We start from the raw sequence: 19042 nt of genomic DNA on the forward strand, positions 1-19042 counted from the left end.
GAGTTTTCCCATTTTTTGTTAATTGGTGCTGCTGTTGCTCATGCGAAGAAGTATAAACGAAAACGAAAGCACAGGTGGTGGGCACGTGCAATAGTAAAACATCGCCAAACACTTGGAACTTACAACATTTAGTGAAAGAACTTGAAACTTGCTGATGAGGAGTTTTAAAGGTTACTTCAGACTAAACAAACATCAATTTGGATACGTTCTCTCTCTAGTTGAAGCGTTTATTTCAAAGAAATCGGTTACAAGACAGTTCATTTGAGCCAAACAACGCCTAGCTATTTGCTTGCGGTAACTTTAAATATTTTATCAATAATTTTGAGTCAATAATTTGAATTTTATATGCGTTTATTCAACTTTAATGTACTTACATATTGGCAACGTAAACTTAATCAACAATCATAAGCATAAAACAATATCAAATGATGCATATAATGCATTTAGAAATAAAATGTTCTCGAAAAGACCTGTGTTTCACTGTACATGAGACATTAAATAAACAAGGAAAATATGTCACTTTTATTTGTCACAAAATTGTGAACAATCGCTCGTTTTACTGTAAGGTTTTCATAGCAGCGCTCAAAATGTTAAGTCCTATTTGTTGTCCGCCGGTCTGATTGTCCTGTGCCTGTGCCACAGAGTAGGCCACATAACTAGCTGTGGACATATGCTAGAAACCATGCTCTTGGTTAACAGATGACAATAACGATTGTTGTAATCTTTGCTTAGGCACGGGCTGGCTGTAATTGTTTAGACCTGTAGAATATGTAGGCTGTGACAAAATAGCGTTCGACTCCGCGTTATACAAGTCCAAAGAAATCTGAAACTGGAGCCATGATTGCCTTTCTTTGGACAACTTGTTGGCATGAAGTGCACACTTTTCATTATATGGATAAAACTGAAAATTATAATTGAGATAATTGTTATGAGGGACAAGGCTTAGCGTGAATTAAGGTAGATATAAGGTACAAATCATCATTCTGTCTGTAAAAGAATACAAATGGTAAATACCTGAAACATATTCTTCTAGCGCCTTTGCTATACTTTTCCAAACATTTGAGGTAAAATCTGAGTCACGATATGAAGAACTGCGTTGATTGTATAGTTCCGGGTAATTTTTCACCAATTCGATAAGTTTTTCGGTTGTTTTTTTAGATGGCAGCTTTGCCCTCATCGTGCTAAATGCCGTCCGTATCTCGTCCGCATCCGCATAAGAATGCTCACTTGAGCGTTCTTTTGCGGATACGGATATGCGGATGCGGATATGGATGCGGATGAATGGAATAAGCGCAGTGCATTTCAACTGGTGCTATTTTTTGCGGATGCGGATATGCGGATGCGGATGCGGTTACGGACAGATGGAATAGCAGCCTTAGTAGAGTGTGAACCTCTGTAAGTTCCACTGTATAACGCAAAGAAGGTAATATAAATGGCGAACGCGGGAAGCAGATGTTAAGAAATAGTAAACAAAGTGGAAAATCGGTAGATATACTGTAAACGCGTCGAGCCACTTTGATGCAGGCTACCAAATTGGAAAACACTTTAAGAGTTGTAACGAGCGTGCATTTCAGATATCTTCATTCAATGTTCTCAAATCAGTTTACGATACGGAGGAATGAAATACGTTGCAGATAGTTGTGTGTTGACATCCGAAAAAAAAATTGTCGGGGTTTCTTGCAAGAAATTCGCGGTTTGCAGAAGGAAGCGGTCTACCTTTGGAGAATTTGTTGTTGCATTTTATATCATCAGAAATCTGGTTCTGCTACAGACCTACAGGTGTGCTACAGATGTATGTTCTCGGGAATAAAATTAAATGGATCCGTGTATAAAACCGGTAGTGGTAAACAGCATTAGACATGTATAAAGGTTTAAATACCATGGTAGTCCAAAAAGATGTACTCAGAAAGATTTTTTGACAATTTTTGATTCTCCGATCTCTTTGATCACCCTTTTTGAATATCATCCTTAATTTGTAATGCGGCTAAATTGTTTTAAGTTTGCACGCTAGGGTTCTCAAAATAATACTTAAGTATCAAGATATTGTTTTCCAACCCTCTATTACATGATGCTAGTTAAAGAAAAGCTATAAAAAAAGTTGGCTGAAAATAACAAGCCTCAGTTTGTCGTGCCGTTTCTGTGTAGTATTTTGGTGGGGACAGAGACTTGTGAATAATATAAGTCGGTATAATAGTCAGTAACATTATATGTAGATAATGGTTAAATAGTTGGGGTAGTGGTTGTAATTGTTGCATTTCATATTGCAAATAGCAGAGTCTTAATATAAATGTATTGGTTATCATTGTTTATTTTTCATATTTGCTTGTTGATTATTCACCTCTTTTTTTTTTCTTTTTTTATATTTATATGTATTTTGTTCTTTATTATAAATGCTGTTCCAATGTTTCTAAATGTATACATTTCTCCAGTCTGGGATTTTTCTTAAATTGTAAATTCGTAAACAGAAAAAAATGAAATATTGATTAAATAAAACAAGTTCAATGTGATGTTAATGTATGTTTTGTAAATAACCGCTCTTAAATTTTTCCAAGGGAGGTAAATCAAGAACTGCTGAATACACATTGTCTCTCTTATTGAAGATAGGTGTTTGAGTTCAATTTTTAAAATTTAATACGAAAGTTTTCTATGGTATACATTACATAGAAATGCATTTTAAATGTTTTACGGATGCATTATAGAGTTAATTAGTTATTAAATAGATTTCTTATTTCGTTATTTCTGAAACCATTGTCTTACTGAACATACTAGGAATAGTTCACAATCTTGACAAGCGCTTGCAAAGATGTACGTGAGACAGAAATGTACTCCACTCGTTTACATAACGGTAACAAGGAGAGTTTGACAATAACAGTATTTATAACGATACTTTGAACGTGACATATGAATTACATGTATACAATACTGGATAAGAAAACTTATGAATTCTTCTCCATAAATTTGTTTGTCCAACTTAAGATGTACATGAAACATAGTTAACATACGAGTATTTTCACATTTTGCGTCTTGATTTAACCGTCGACAGCGGCGTCGCCGTGTGATGTATTCGCTTAGTGATTGTTTTAGACATGGCCAACACATCAACCTTCGAGGCGCAGACAAATCTGGCCTTCGAAGGAATTCTACGGTTTCTAATCCAATTTCTTTGTTTGCGTCAACAACATTCCTTTATTTAGAAGACGAAAAGAAACATGACAAAACCATGCACCGGGAGACAATAATCGAATTACAGTCACACTGTTTAATAGTATATCATTGATCCGATGTTTTCCCCAATGCTTTCCGCGACATTGAACGTGATTTAGATCTTGTGGCGTATTAAATCTTTAGGATATAGTACCAGACAAGGTTTCTCTACTTCATCAATTTAATTTTATCCGCCACGTTGGCATAGTTCGATTTCGTAAAACCAAATATCAAATATTACCAAACTTAACATTGGTATCACAAGGCGGGCTAATTGACTCAATGAAGGATCATCATTCGAGCTAACTTGGTGAAGGACATCAATGCGAAGTTATCGCCGAATATCTAACCTCTGGGCCTTGTGGTTTCAAAGGCGCAGATTTCGCAATAATTTCAACATATTACAAAACTAGTGCTTCATTACTATTTTTTACATTGTTAGTTTATCCATCCATTACTTTTGTTGATAATTACCACATACTCAAATACACATTTTGAACTATTGAATTGTCAGTCATGAAAGCTGAAAACCCTGTTATAAAGGATGTCATTGTAAAACTTAAGCATCCCCTCGAGAATGTTTAATATTTCGCATGCCTTGTTACAAGCGTGCTGTGCTGTCCGTCTCAAGTAGCATTTTTACCAAACTCAGTATCTTTATTGGTGTGGTAAAGCTTAAGGACATAATGACTCCTGGCAATATAACAATGTCTACTCATTACCGACCTTAAAATGTGCAGGCGATGGCCTGTCATTAGAAATGCACGAACGGCCATAACACACGTTAATTTCTATAATTTACATCTGAGCACATACAATCAAAAGTTATCTCATTGTCAAATACGTTCGCTGTTTTATAATCACAGGGTTGATTGTGTTAGGCTTCGCGGGTATTTCCATGGAAACGAGACACACATTTCTTAATTTTTTTTATTTTGCCTGTCTGGAACATCGATAAATGCTTTTAATTAAAAGCCTGGGTCCATAAGATTACGTTCCATAATCTTATAATGCTGAGAGGTTTAATGTTGTTACACTTCAAATGGGCTCATTGTTATTTGACTTCACAAAGTAAACAATAGTACAACGAGTCAACATTGATGTTATCTAACATTACTGGTGACTTTGTTTATAATGTAAACAATATTATTTTACAAGAGTGATGAAATACAGAGCATAATCATGTATGCAATAGACTATTTTATAAGATTAATTTGTGCTTATTGATTCTTTAATATTTTATATTGTCTGCATTGACATGTAATCTAACACGTAAAAAATGTAAATTAAAGGACCAGAAGGCAATGAAATGTATTTTGTCCTTTAATATACCTAATAATAAAATAATAAAGAATAAATAAACACAAATTAATTTTAATTTATAGGTAAATGCGAACATGTTAAACATGTAACATAGGTATATAGAAACACTAAAGGCATCACCAGAAATACCCATCCGCCAACGTCTTAAAGTCATCCATTTAAGTTTATGTTAACATGTGTGGATATCTCTTGAATAACTTTATATTGTATTTGAAGAGGGGAGCATACGCCAACGTTTTATAATCAATGCGAAATTTCCGACAAAATATTCAAAGTTAGAAGAAAGCCACTCATCGCACAAACTTTATTCAAATCATAAAAAAGATCAAATGTGCATTTTCTGTAAAACAAAGCTCAAATAGATTAAATAAGGTGTATCATTCATCATTGTACATTCATCGTACAAACTTAATTAAATTCATTAAGAAAAAAACATAAACTGTACAACATAGCTCTTTTAAATTAAATAATGTAAAAAAAGCCATTTATAACACAAACTTAATAAAGTTCATATAACAAATCAAATATACATTAAATGTAAACTATATCTGATTTAAGTTGAATTCTCCCATTGGCCACCATTGTTCACGGTGTGTTTTTCTATGCAAATAAGATGTCGGATTCAGCCCCTCGTGTCGTCTAGTAATTACTGTCTGTGCGAATCGAAAATCATTGTATATCACAGGAATTGTATATGCAAGTCTCGTAAATGGATATATTTATATTACCAGGACCTGTATATGAAATAAGTATTATCTAAGGAAGCTAAGCAATAACGATAAATGCACACACAATGATTGAAATGTATTTACACATGTTTCTTTATGTTTTTATGTTGTATTAGTGAGTGATAGCCTTATTTGTGGGTGTAATCCAATTTTCTTCATGCTCAGTACAATACTAATAGGCTGGTATGTTAAAGTGTGTAAATACTCAGCCATTATTAAAATGGGTCACAAATCACAGTCAAAAAGGTCTGGTAAGATTTCATAATTAACAACTTATTGAATGTAAATATTCTAAATATTGTAACACGTCTTAACTTTCTTTTCTTTATGCTTACGGTACAAGAGAGACCCGTTGGACGCTACTAATTGAATTGAATAAATGGAGTACCTTTTAGGTCTAGAACTTGCATGTAACGTATTGCTTTAAATTGGACTATTGATGGCATGTAAGGTAATGACAAAATGCCGCTAACATTTAAACAAAGTATTTGCTTGTTCTAACGGAATGCTTCGCACAAAATTCAGTACAGTTCCATTGAATTTCAATAGCTCAAGCGGAGAATCATAGGGACGAAGACGATACAATGAAGTATTAAATTGATGAGAGACATAATGACCGTGTATCCAGGCGTGGCTTGCACGAGAAGTGTTTTCTTGGCAATATTAGTACTAATAACATTTATTTGGAAGACCACATCCTGTTATCGAATCGTTCATTTATTTTAAATCGGGTTGACACCATATAGACAAAATCATTATGTTCTTTTAAGTACAGTGTGCATTTGATTACTCGTAGAAAGATAATTAATAAAATCGTTAATATACAATACGTGATTGAAATTTGTTAATACTAAATCGATCATGACAATAAATGTCATCTGCGAATGTACGGAACATGCAATCCAAAAACAGCTTTATATCAGCGTTTATTACCACTAGTTTAAACTATCCAAAATTATTGACAAAGGATTTATTTCAATGCATCGACAACTATTAGTATTACTACGTAACGATGTTTAATCATGTAAATCCATGAAATGGTAAGATATATATATACTGATTAGATATTTGCCTGATAGTATCAAGGTGGGACAATACAAATTATGCCATTGTTGATATGTCTTAAGTCCAATAGGCTGTACATTTACAACTTATAATAAGTATAAACCACAACTATATGTATGCCTCTGCTTGATTTTCATACTAGTTTTACATGATTAGGTGACCCCGACTTTCAATTGCGTGGATTGCTATGTGGTTCTCTGATTCGTTTATTAAATTTTCCAAGTTAATTTTAAAATTGTGTGTAAATCTACAGTATCATGAACAAAATACCTGACCCATTGTTACACGTATGCACGCAACCTGGCGTGCATTTCACCGTAAACCAAGTATGTGAAGGGACGCTTAATTATTCATTTGTAATGATAACTATGGATACGATCGTTGTATAGAAGTTTTAGTGAAGTATTGGATGCCTTCGTATCACATTGCCCAGAAAAAAGAATTTGTTACCAACGTGTATTGAATTATGATTGTTATATGAACCATATGGTTCATTAAATATGTTAACAAGTCAGGTAGCTGCCTCCTTCCGAAAGTTACATGAGATAACATTGAAACTTAAATATAAATTACGCGAATATGTGGGCGATTTTTTTTTTCAAACAATATAGTGTTAATTCACATTCATGTTCGTTAAAAATAGGCATTTAACATGTATATGTGTATAACGTATATACATAGTATTATGCATGAAAGATGACATAAAAGCAAATACTTTAGAACCAAAGGATTGAACGGGTAAAATGTTTCACACTTTATTATTTATTAGCACATTTTATTTCGTTTGTGTAATTAGTTTAAACCTATTTATTTTAGCTCGATTGCGTCGAAAGCCTTAGGCTTATATAAACGCTCTCGAGTCCGTTTCCTGGGCCTAGAACCAGTACTTGGTGTCTTTGGGGGAAATCTAAAGAACGCTCCCACGGTGGGGATCGAACCCGTGACCTCCCGGTCGCAAGGCGGACACCATATCCATTACACCACGGCGACTGTAATGTAATTGAATGGTTATGTAACTTTCAAAAATGCCAAGTGCTCGACGGAAATCATTGTTTCAAAACGAAAGTAGACATCTGTTTGTAGAACTTAATTTTAATAAAATCGTATTACAATATATATTTAGAAAGAAGTCATTGTAAGTATGTGTTATTTGTTTCGTTTTTTAAATTTGAACTTTAGCATCTGGCTCTTTTTATGTTGTTATCAAGATTATGCAATTGTCGTGCGTGTTCAATTTACCGGTGTGCCAAACGGGAACTAGCCTACTTGAATTGTTATCAATGCAGACACAATGCACGGAATTCTTGTACGATAAAGTTAATCCGGTATGCCGAGCAGTTCATGAATTAATACTTTAACGAGTACTTATAATGCGATTTTCTTTGTAATGAAACAGTTAAGGACTATCAACTTAGCAAAGGATTGGTTAAACTTTCCTTAAGTTATGCGAGGATGAACTTAATGATTAGTGGAATCACCTTAAACGTCAAATTGCGTAAAATGTTATACTATGACTAATATTCAAAGTATGTATATATTCAAAGATACATACGTTCGTTAATAGTGCGATCGACATATGGTAATACGCGGAATATTTAAGTTGTACAAATCCATCATTTGCACAATCCGCTGTAAAAGAGCCTATGCAAAATTCCGTTACGATTTAAGATTTCCTTCACCCGGGAATATTATGGAACAATAGTAACCCAGACTCTAGCGTCTAAAAAAAAGGCCTTGGCAAACAGCGTACTCCCGGATGAGACGCCGCATGATGCGGCGTCTCACCAGGGTCTGCGCTGTTTGCTTAAAGGAATTTCTGTAAGTCCTATTCTTAATATAGAAATAAATATACTAGACATCCCAAATTTTGGAAATAAATTGATTCAATTCAGAAAGATGGGAGAGTCCACTAGGCATAAATGGGTTAATTTAGCCTACTGTTGGTCCTAAACTTAACAGGCCATCAGTTTTTGACTTTATCGTATAAATAGTATGGCTTACCAAATTAGAATGGCACATATCTGCTACATCTCATAATGTCGTCAGCAGATATCGTGCAATAACAATGCAAATAACATTTATCGATATGAAATCGCATGCGAGAGTCCCCGATACCAGTTTAAATCCCATTTGATATTCACGCCAGATGACCCGACTGACGCGAGATGCAAGGCTCTGATGATATTCAGCGGTAATTGTAACTTGTACCGATTCCTGATATCTTCCTGCGATCATATGTTATTAAAATTGTACTGTTGTTAATTTCTATTATTAGTATATATTTATTTAAAGTATAACTGACAATTCATAACAGTTTGTACATTTACGAAGCATCAAATATGTTGAAATACGAATAAAAAACAACCGATTTGTCTTCACGAAAATGTTAGTAATTTAACGAAAAATGACGAAAATTGAAATTACTTTGTAAACTTACAAAACATCACACATTTTGATTTTCGATGAAAAAACTATTTTTTCTTCCTTCAAATGTTCGTTATTTTACGAACACTGATGACACTTTATAATAGTTAATTAGTAAATTTACTGAAGGTCACATATGTTGACTAACGATGAAATAAAGAAACAACAACAGATTTTCTCCAGGAAAATGTTTCGTAATTTTACGAACCATGATGAAAATTTATAATAGTGTGTACATTAAAGAAGCATACATAATTTTTACTTGTAAAACACTATGTTTCCACCTGAAGTTGTTCGTAATTTAATGAAAATTATTTTCTTAATTATGTTAAATGTTAACATTTTAAATGTGATACTAAACAGTATCAAAAGTGTTCGTTAATTTAACTTCATGCATGTTTGTTGAAAGTTAAATTTTTTGGCAATAAAAGTAGGAAAATCCTTTTTTTCTTCAGTTTGAAACGAACAAAAATAGAATATTAAATATATTCCGTCATAAAATTCCAATGAGTTGATTACGTTTAAGACCTTGTGAAAAAATAACAACCATGAAATACACGTTTATCAAAACAGTCATTGTTAATACAATAAAAAATATGCGATCATACTGTTATGTTGTTAACGGTCAACGCAAAACCAATTGTAGAAATAACAGCATCGTTATAGAACATTTTTAAAATGACGAAATCATGTGTTCTGAATACTAAACGAATTCCATCCCATCTGACAGTAGAGGATTAAGGGTCGAGGTCCCAATTCCATACCATGACATGCCAACATATCAAGCAATAGGGCATTTTACGTAGTACAAGAATACATAGCCGTTTGAAAATAATGTATTAGTAGCCTTGGGAATTTTCCATTTCGGCGTGAATAGTTGTAAGTTCCAGTTCAGCATATGGTTTCTTAATCAATTATTGTGCATATTTCGTCGCGCTTTCATTTTAAAAACTTTTTGCATAATTGAAAATAAAATATACATATAGTCAATAAAGCAACATATATGTGATAATATACAAATCCAGTTTTGGTCATTGAAAGATAAAACTCCGTCTAAGATATAATCGTAAAAAAGTTCAGTTTTTAATATCGCCAATATGAGCATGTATAAGTTTCTGTTAATTGGATGCACAGTAGAACAAAGAGAAATTTTAAGTTTAGACATAGACATATTACTTTTGACATTTGTGGAACGTCTGATGTGCGTGGGTAAGGGTCAAATCTGCATGCGTCATTAAGCAGAACTGTAATTGAAGGAATGTTATTTGAAACCAAGCATGGTGTCGTGTGTAGCAGCGTCAATGCCACCTAAAAATGCTACAGGAACGATTCAAAGTTATTTTTTGATGGCAATGATGCTTTTATACGTACTCTATTGTCGCTGCGGTGCGTCCTTATCATATTTGTGAAGTGGGCAGGTTGAGTTAACAACGTGTGTTGAATGATGGTAGTTTTTATAATAATCTGTTAGCGTGATGTTAGATGGAATAGAGCGCGAACTCATCGACTGTGTGGTCTTTCGGCAGGGTTCTGAAAGTCAGCGGTAATGGTAAACTTTTCCATGACTAAAATAGTTATATGTGGCCAATAATAATGTAATACGCGTATATTAATACAATGTTATATCAACTGAACAACAAAACAACACACAATATTATTCAATACAAATGTACGCTTTTGTAGTATTTTTTATATTCATGCATTGTGCTAAGTTTCGTATTATTATACCATTTGATGTTAATATATCTTTTCATGATACGATCTATTGAGCATCTTCATATTCTGCGTCTGTAATTTGATTCATTTGAACGAACGTTATCATCTGGATAGTTTGAGATTCGAGTCGAGATTGCAATACAGTCGGGTGCGTCTTATTTACCAGCATGCTAAACGGGAAATTGCATGATGGAATGGTAATCATTTCTTAACATACGTTTTAGGATTTTGGTAACAATAGGATACCTGTGAAAAACATCAAAACGTAATTATGAGGCTATACATGAGTGATATGAAAATATTGTACATATTCAATTACTGATGTTCTTCAATATGTGTGTAGCATCGGCCATAACAATCATGATTACAGGAATGTTTGCTTATATGTGTACTCTCATATTATTTTTTATTACGAAGGACAAAACACACCATTTTCATCATACCGCGTTTGAAATACCCCAAATCAACATTGTCCAATTTATTTTATTCATAATTAATTTCGTTTCAACAAAAGTTATTGAGTTGTCTGTGTACCAAATTGTTTCTTTTACCTCTAGCTTAAAACATTGTTCAAAGACGGTTGTCTTGAGAAAAGTTTGTAATGATCTTTGATTGTTTTCTTGTTTATAAATGTTAAAAATATGCAAATCCTTATCGTATTGATGTCAAATAATTTATGAGACAACTCGAGTGCCGTTCTTTTATGACTACAAATGAAAAAAGTTGCTTTGACAACTGTATGTTTGAATAAGTGTCAATATCTACAGTTATAAATGTGTTTAAAAATTGTAAACTATAATTATGAAATATAATAACAATTAGTAATTATAAATGTCCAGTACGCTATAATCTGTGATTGACTATTGGGCTTATTCTAGTTTAATCACTCATAATATCAGTGCATATATTTCAAATAAAATTAGTATGCCCACACTTAAAGCTTCCAATAATACCAGTATTGACACTTCTCAAATACGTTTCCTCTAGAAAGTCGTCCTCAATCATATTCAACATATTTACATCGTTCTAATTTAGAGATTTCTTAAAAATACTTATAATTATGTCAATGTATATGATAGTAGAAAATGAAATGTTTAATTTAATCTTTAATTCGATCAACTTAACACTGTGTTCTGTGGTTGTGCTCAAGATCAAGTTATGATTTAAATAACTTAATTTATTTAAGACAAGTTGTAACGAATAAGTCGGACATTTGTAAACGGATTAGACACACACACGCTCACATAGAGCTACAAAAAAGAAAAGCTTCACACAATCGTAAATAAATTATTTCGAAGTCTTTATGAAACAAAGCGAAGTCCCACTATGGTATTTTTTTGCAATTTGAGAACAATCGTGAGTCAGCCAAATTGTAATAAAACTGACATTGGGTGATTTAATTTGGGTTCCCAAGCGTCAAAATGCTGACATGTAATTGATACCATAGAGGTTTTAATTGACTCCTAACAACCGCTAATAATTCTGGATTAAGTTAAGTCATATAATTTATACGATCAGGAATACAAATCGGATGGTTATTTTAGGCTATTTTGAGACGAAAACTGACTGAAGGAGCATTGAGTAAAATGCGGCTTTCCGAATAATAATGCAATGTCCCTTGCATTAAATGTACGAAAACCTCCTTTCGGACTACACAGGACGTATATCATTTAATATATTTGGTATTACACACCATTTTTCATGCTGACATGTAAATCATTCGTTTTAACAGACTTATAACGCTTTACTGTTAAATATATCATGTTGTGGTGTGGGTTAAATACATATATGAGAACCATTTTTTTATGTGATTTATATCAGAAGAAACAAACATACACACAATATACACAACCAGACGCGCGCACACACACATGCAGAACTCGTTTACTTTTTAGCAAGTATGTCTCTATATGAAGAACCGTTGTCCATTTAGTCGCAGCCTTTTTTGTGTGTCTGAAAAGTTGGTCATTTCGTGATTGTAAATGTTTCTATCTGTCCTGCTACGAAACATATTAAAACGCTAGTACCAATGTCTTTTGCAATGTTTAATTTGCTTTTAGTACTAAGATAAATATAACATCAGAGGTCGAGTACAAAATCTTCATTTTACCTATATTAATTCATTCAAAATATTAAACTGTTACAGCTTTTAAGCATGTTAAGATTATATTTCATCTTTGTAATGCGGTGAATCCGTGAGAAAGATGCCAATCTGTCAGGCGACTTTTATGTTGCAAAGACATGATGTAAATGATAGGTTGCAATCTCATATAAACAAAACTGAATTTTCATACCAAAGAATGGTTCTGCAGAGCATATGTATTCTAATTGGTACAGTGTATATTGCGTGAACAATTTATGTACATATCACATGTTTTATATTGACAACTTACGGAGGTTTTGCATGTTATGCATACACACGTTTATTGCGTATATCCTTTAAGTAACGATATTTTCAGGTGGGCATCATGTTCGATAGTTACCCGTAGTTTTGATGTGCTCTTCTTGTTGAATAGACATAATTCCCTTTAAAATCTATTTAACATATGTATAAAGTCATGTATCTATGATGTTAAGCTTTATATTATGTTCAACGTTGTTTTACCTATATCCTAAAATAGTCTTTAAACACTAGGATTTATGTGTATATACATCATTTGAATTGGACTAGTTTTAAGCAAATGTTCATGTCATACAGGGATTTAATTCATTTTCGAAATCCGCATCGTATGCCAGAATATTTTAAAGTATGCATTATTTTATTAGAACTCCCTTGTCAATACTTTTTAAGATATTGTGCCCCAATTACTTACACATATTTTCAAAACATAAAGTATTGTGTTAAAATCACAAAGCACACAGCACAATTTAAATAACCCGCATTCATTTTCAGTATATTGTATATGCATTTCATACAGGTAATAACATTTGTTCTTCAAAATTCGTCTGTTGTTATGTGTCAAACAAAACATGGGTTGCATAACTATAGATGCATCATTCAGTGATCAAAAATAGAACATTGTTTCATAATCCATTCAACTAACCTAGAATACGCAACAACTTCAGAAACGGGGCAGAGCGGTCTGCATGTATCGTACTTACTAGCATATACATTTGCATGATAGTAATATTATTACACACAATTATTCCGTACGCGCATTTTAAGATAACGAGTAAGAACACATATGAACTTTTTTATGTGGGCGTTGTTTCTATGAGTGTTCGGATTTCTCCGTGGTATAAGCGAATACGGCAATTGATCAATGGTGTGCAATGATGTTATGTTCAGGGGTTTCACTGCTCTTTTCGGAGCTTTGTGGTCAAAGTTTTGATGACAAAACGACTGAAACAAACGATTTGAATAATGCGCAGTTTTTCCATTCATTTTGCTTAACTACACGATTAAGTTTTATATGAAATCTTATTTTTGTTTATGATTTTTATAGAGAACGTGACCATTTATTTGAAATTTTTGAATTTGTACTCGATCATATATTGCTTTTTTATGCATTTTACCGCGCTCTTATGAGCAAAGTCGAAGACGCAGTTGTAAATTGATCGCACAACATGCTTGAAGGTTTACTTGAAACATAATTTGAACGAAACAAGTTTTATGTCATATATACTGTCATTAATCAGCAACATGTAAAAATGAAAGACATTGATCAATACCATGATGTTCTTGGTTAAGTGCTTTTATTACATACTTGTTTTTATATTTCCGATAAAATCGTAGTCGCAATTAAGTGATATCCAAAGATAGGTTACCACGGGAATATTGTTGTCTTGCCAACTAACGAAAAGTAAATTGTATCTCGTGAAATTCATGAAGGGTTTTGAGTGAACAGCTTGGTGTTTCTTGTAACAAAATTGCTTTTATTTTCTGCCTGTTTTCTGTTATATAATGTCAAGCCGATATCAGTAAAAAACATTTCGGAATCTGGTTGACAATTTGCAAAGTGGAGTATTTATTTTGTAAATGCAAAAATGAGATTATCCATAATTAGATGGACAATTTGATAATACTGTCAAATGTATGTAATGCAAATACACTTTTAAATTAGCACCCTATGTTCTATAGCATATATTTTATTTATGTTAACGTTTTTAATGAATTTTCTATATGTTTAAGTCACTCACCTTGACTCTGACTTTGAAATATAATACGTGTTAGTGAATATATATAGATGCAATTTGAAAGTGTGCAAAAGTGTCATTAAATCTATAGCCTAGTAATCAATTAATTTATAATTTTACAAACGCTACCGCTTTTGAAACCGAAAATAGGATTTCTAGACGTATTCGTCTATCCATTTCGATAAACGCGATTATTTTTAAGTTTCAAAGCGCACAAAGACGGATTTCTACCTTGTAACCACCAGTAACCACCAGGTATATTCTAATTGGCAAAAATAAAATTAAATCTATAGCCTAGTAAGCAAGTAATTTATTATTGCTCAAACGGTACCGCTTTTTAAACCGAAAGGAGGATTTCTAGACCAATAAGTCCATTTCGACAATCTCGATTATTTTTAAGTTTTAAAGCGCAAACATGACGGATTTCTACCTTGTAACCACCAGACATATTCTTAATGGCAAAGATAAAATATGTTTTTTATTTATACTTAAATGTACTATGCCAAATAAGGTGTGTGGCTTTAAATACCAATATATCGCAAAACTATATAAATCACTTGACTTACTTTTCTTATGTCAATTACTGTTCATTCAAATTGAAAAATAGAACAGTGAATAATTTAATTTCTGGACATGTTTATCATTAAATTATCAACTGCGTCTCTTCAGGTATCCACTTGGAACGGTATTTTTGGGGGACGCATGCATATTAATACTATGTATTTTATGGCTTTGAAACAAATGTGTGATCTTTTAAAGAGTAAATATCTTAGTTTTATCCTATTACCAGAGGAAAATCGATAGTATAACAACGATCAGATTTGGGTTTTTCAAAAAATTAGAGAATTTGTTTTTGACAAATACGGACAGATAAAATCGTTAAAAAATGCGATATTTTATAATTATTAATGTAAAAGGGGAGGAAATAATAGGATAAATATAATAGTATGTGAGTTTTAAATAAAGATGAAGTTTATAATGCTCGGCTCGAACCATGGTAGCGCTACCCTGGTTTTTAGCCTCGAATGATAAACTTGATCTTTATCCAAAACTAACATAATATTCTATATATACCAACCTTCCAATAAGTAAAACGGATTTTAAGGCGTGGTAGACTTAGATATTTTCTGAACTAGATGTCATGCAATATTTTATTCATCGCGAATATTGATCTCCGGTTAGGACAAAAAGATATAAGGGAATGAAAATGTTGGGGTTGCCAGTTTTCTGCTGATGTTTCATGTAAACCAAATACTGGCTCTTACCGATTGAAAACTATAATTATTTAGGTTAGAAGGTTGAATAAAGCTATCGATATTGTTTCAAAATACTCCAAGTTTGAAACATAACCCTATACAAATTTGTACTTTATGTCCCATGCTCATACTTGTAGAGATGACATGTCAACTTAATATAGTTCTTACAAATTTACTATATAACTAAAATTACAAGTGTCAAATTCAGAGGCGCTCGGAGATCGTTTTCTGTCAGTGGTATATGGAGTTTGCTTTTAACAAACCGAAACATTTAAAGTGATAAATGGTGATATTTTATCATAAGATCTTGACAGTCGTTCGTCGTCGTGTCTTGTGACATCATCTTTTAAAATTGTTTAAATCATTTGAGTCCGCTCATTATGAATGCCACCATAGCTTAACAAAGATTTTAATAACGAAAAATTAAAACAATCACTGCATTTGCAAGGTTCTTCCTACACATTTATGCTCGATTTGTTTAAGCTTCAGTGTCATATTGTTAATAGTTATTGGATATCAAAACTACATCTGTGTAGTCTTATAAAGGCATTGCCGTATAGCTATGCTATATCCCAAACGCAAATGACGAAATGCATTATGCACATAATGAATAAATGCCAAACGTCTCTAAAACCGTGTTTCTTTTGCTTTCCTTAGAATAGTTTCAATATGTCCTAAATTCTTTAGTATTTCATTGTTTGTAAAATTTATTTATATTGTAAAGTTTAATAATTATTAATTATCGCAAAGAGTAAAGTAGAATCATTAAGTATAATTTAATGTTGCAACTTATTTATTGGTTTGCGTATAAATACAGTGAAACTACCGCGATTCGGACTATGTGTAAGGCTAAATATAACTTTTACACATTTGTCCCAAGTGGTATCGAACAACGCGTCATTTATCCATGCACGTAATCTTTTCTACGACGAACGTTGCAATATTAGCTATTTTATAAAACACGTTGTAATAATTATAATCGCATCTCAGCCGGTTCAAAACTTAAGGCTGTATTAACTAGAATTGACCCAAGATTAAGTCACATGTTCACATTAATGTTTTATGCAACTATTTATGTAATGCCTTACTTCGTATAATCTATTGCCTTAAATAGATGGCGAAATTTAGCAATCAGTAAAGACCTGAAAATGTTTCAAGTGCTTCATTATTTTGTTTAAATTGTTATTTTTCCATCCATGACTTTTGTTGAAAATTACCATATAATAAAATATACATTTTGACCTATTGCAGTGCCAGTCATGAAGGCTGAAACCCCTGTTATAAAGGATTACAATGCAGAACTTGACTCTCAAGGATTTTCGATAGTTTGCATGTCTTTTTATAAACGATCTTTGTTGTCAGTCTCATGTATCATTTTTACCAAACTTAGCATAATTATTGAAATGTCTGAATGTGGGGGAATGTTAAAAAAACAGTGATTAACTGGCAATGTAAATTTGCGAACTCATTACCGACCCAAAAGGTTTGAGGCGATGGACTGTCATGAGAAATGCACGAACGGTCATAACAAACGTTAATTCATATAATTTACATCTGAGCACATCCAAACAGTCACAAGCTATAATATTGCAAAATACATTCTCTATTTTATTATCACAGGGTTGATTGTTTTAGGCGTCGCGGATATTTACATGGAAACGAGACACACATTTCTTTTTTTTTTATTTTGCCCGTCTGGAACATCGATAATTACTATTAATTAAAAGCCTGGGCCCATGGGAGTGTGTTCCATAATCTTATATTGCAGAGATTTGTAATATTGGAATACTTCAAATTGGCTCGTGGCCATTCGACTTCCCAAATTAACATTAGTGAAACGAGTAAACATCGATATTATTTTATATTACTGGTTATTTAGTTTATAATAACCTGTAAACAATATTATTTTACAAGAATTATGAAATACCGAGCATAATTATGTCTGCAATAGCCTATATAATAAAATAAACTTGTGTTTATTTATTCTTTATGTTTTTATATTGTCTGCATTGACATCTAATGTGACACGTTAACCTTATTAAAGGACCAAAAGGCATTGAAATGTAACATGTAACAAAGGTATATTGAAATACTAAAGGTATCACTAGAAGAAACCATACGTCAACATCTCAAAGTCATCATTTCAAGTTTGTGTTAACATGTGTTGATATCCATTGAACAACCAAACAACTGTATATTGTGTTTGAAGAGTGGAGCATACGTTTTATAGCCAAGCGAAACTTCCGACAAAAAATATTCAAAGTTAGAAAAAAGCCATTCATCGCTAAAACGTAATTAAGTTGATATAAAATAAATGAAATAAACATTTGCCGTAAAACATAGCTCATTTAAATTAAATAATATAAAACAGACATTCATCACATAAACTTAATTACGTTCATATCAAATATACATTAACTGTAAAGTATAGCTCATTTAAATTAAATTCCCTCATTGGCCACAAGTGTTCACGTTTTTTTTCTGGGCTTATAAGATGTCGAATTTAGCACTTCGTGTCGTCTAGCAATTATTTTCTGAGCGAATCGAAAAATTGAATATCACATGAATTTTATATGCAAGTCATGTAATTGGATATATTTATAAAAAAGGACATGAATATGAAAGAAATATTATCTTAGGAAGTTAAGCAATAACGATATATGAACACACACAGGTTGAAATTTATTTAAAGGCCTTATTTTTGGGCGTAATCAAATTTTTGTCAAACTTAGTACAATGCTTATAGTCTGGTATGTAACATGATTAAATACTCAGACATTATAAAATTTGGTCACAAATCACAGTCAATAAGATCAGGCAAGAGTTAATAATTGACAGCGTCTTGCATGTAAACGTTCTTAATATTATAAAATTAAGAATATCGAAACATCTTTACAGAATTATTGCACTAAATGGTGCAGAAAGGAAAATGCTGAAATTACTGCACTTAATGAATGGAAAACAAAAGTATTAAATATGGCTTTGAATAAAAAAACATTTGTATAGTACAAATTCTTTGGCCCTACCACATTCACCTTAATTTAATAAACAAACTCTCTGTAATTTTTTTGAAGATTTAAAATCCAAATTCGTCATAGTTCCTGCAGATAAGGCTGCAAATAATGTTATAATAATATGACGAGTGTTTTATGTTCAAATATTTCACAAGACTTTCAAAAAATACTTCAT

General features: G+C 32.4%; 1 protein-coding gene across 1 annotated transcript in view; it reads right to left on the minus strand.

The window, feature by feature from the left end:
* The window catches only part of LOC127840002 (transient receptor potential cation channel subfamily M member-like 2), a 26984-nt gene extending 20385 nt beyond the window's left edge, over positions 1 to 6599 (minus strand). Inside the window, exon 1 of the mRNA XM_052368390.1 lies at positions 6591 to 6599. Coding sequence (XP_052224350.1) covers positions 6591 to 6599 — 9 coding nt within the window. The remainder of the gene's footprint in view (positions 1 to 6590) is intronic.
* Positions 6600 to 19042: the final 12443 nt, after the last annotated feature.

The sequence above is a fragment of the Dreissena polymorpha genome, chromosome 7 (assembly GCF_020536995.1).
Source record: "Dreissena polymorpha isolate Duluth1 chromosome 7, UMN_Dpol_1.0, whole genome shotgun sequence".
NCBI classification, from domain to species: Eukaryota; Metazoa; Mollusca; class Bivalvia; order Myida; family Dreissenidae; genus Dreissena; species Dreissena polymorpha.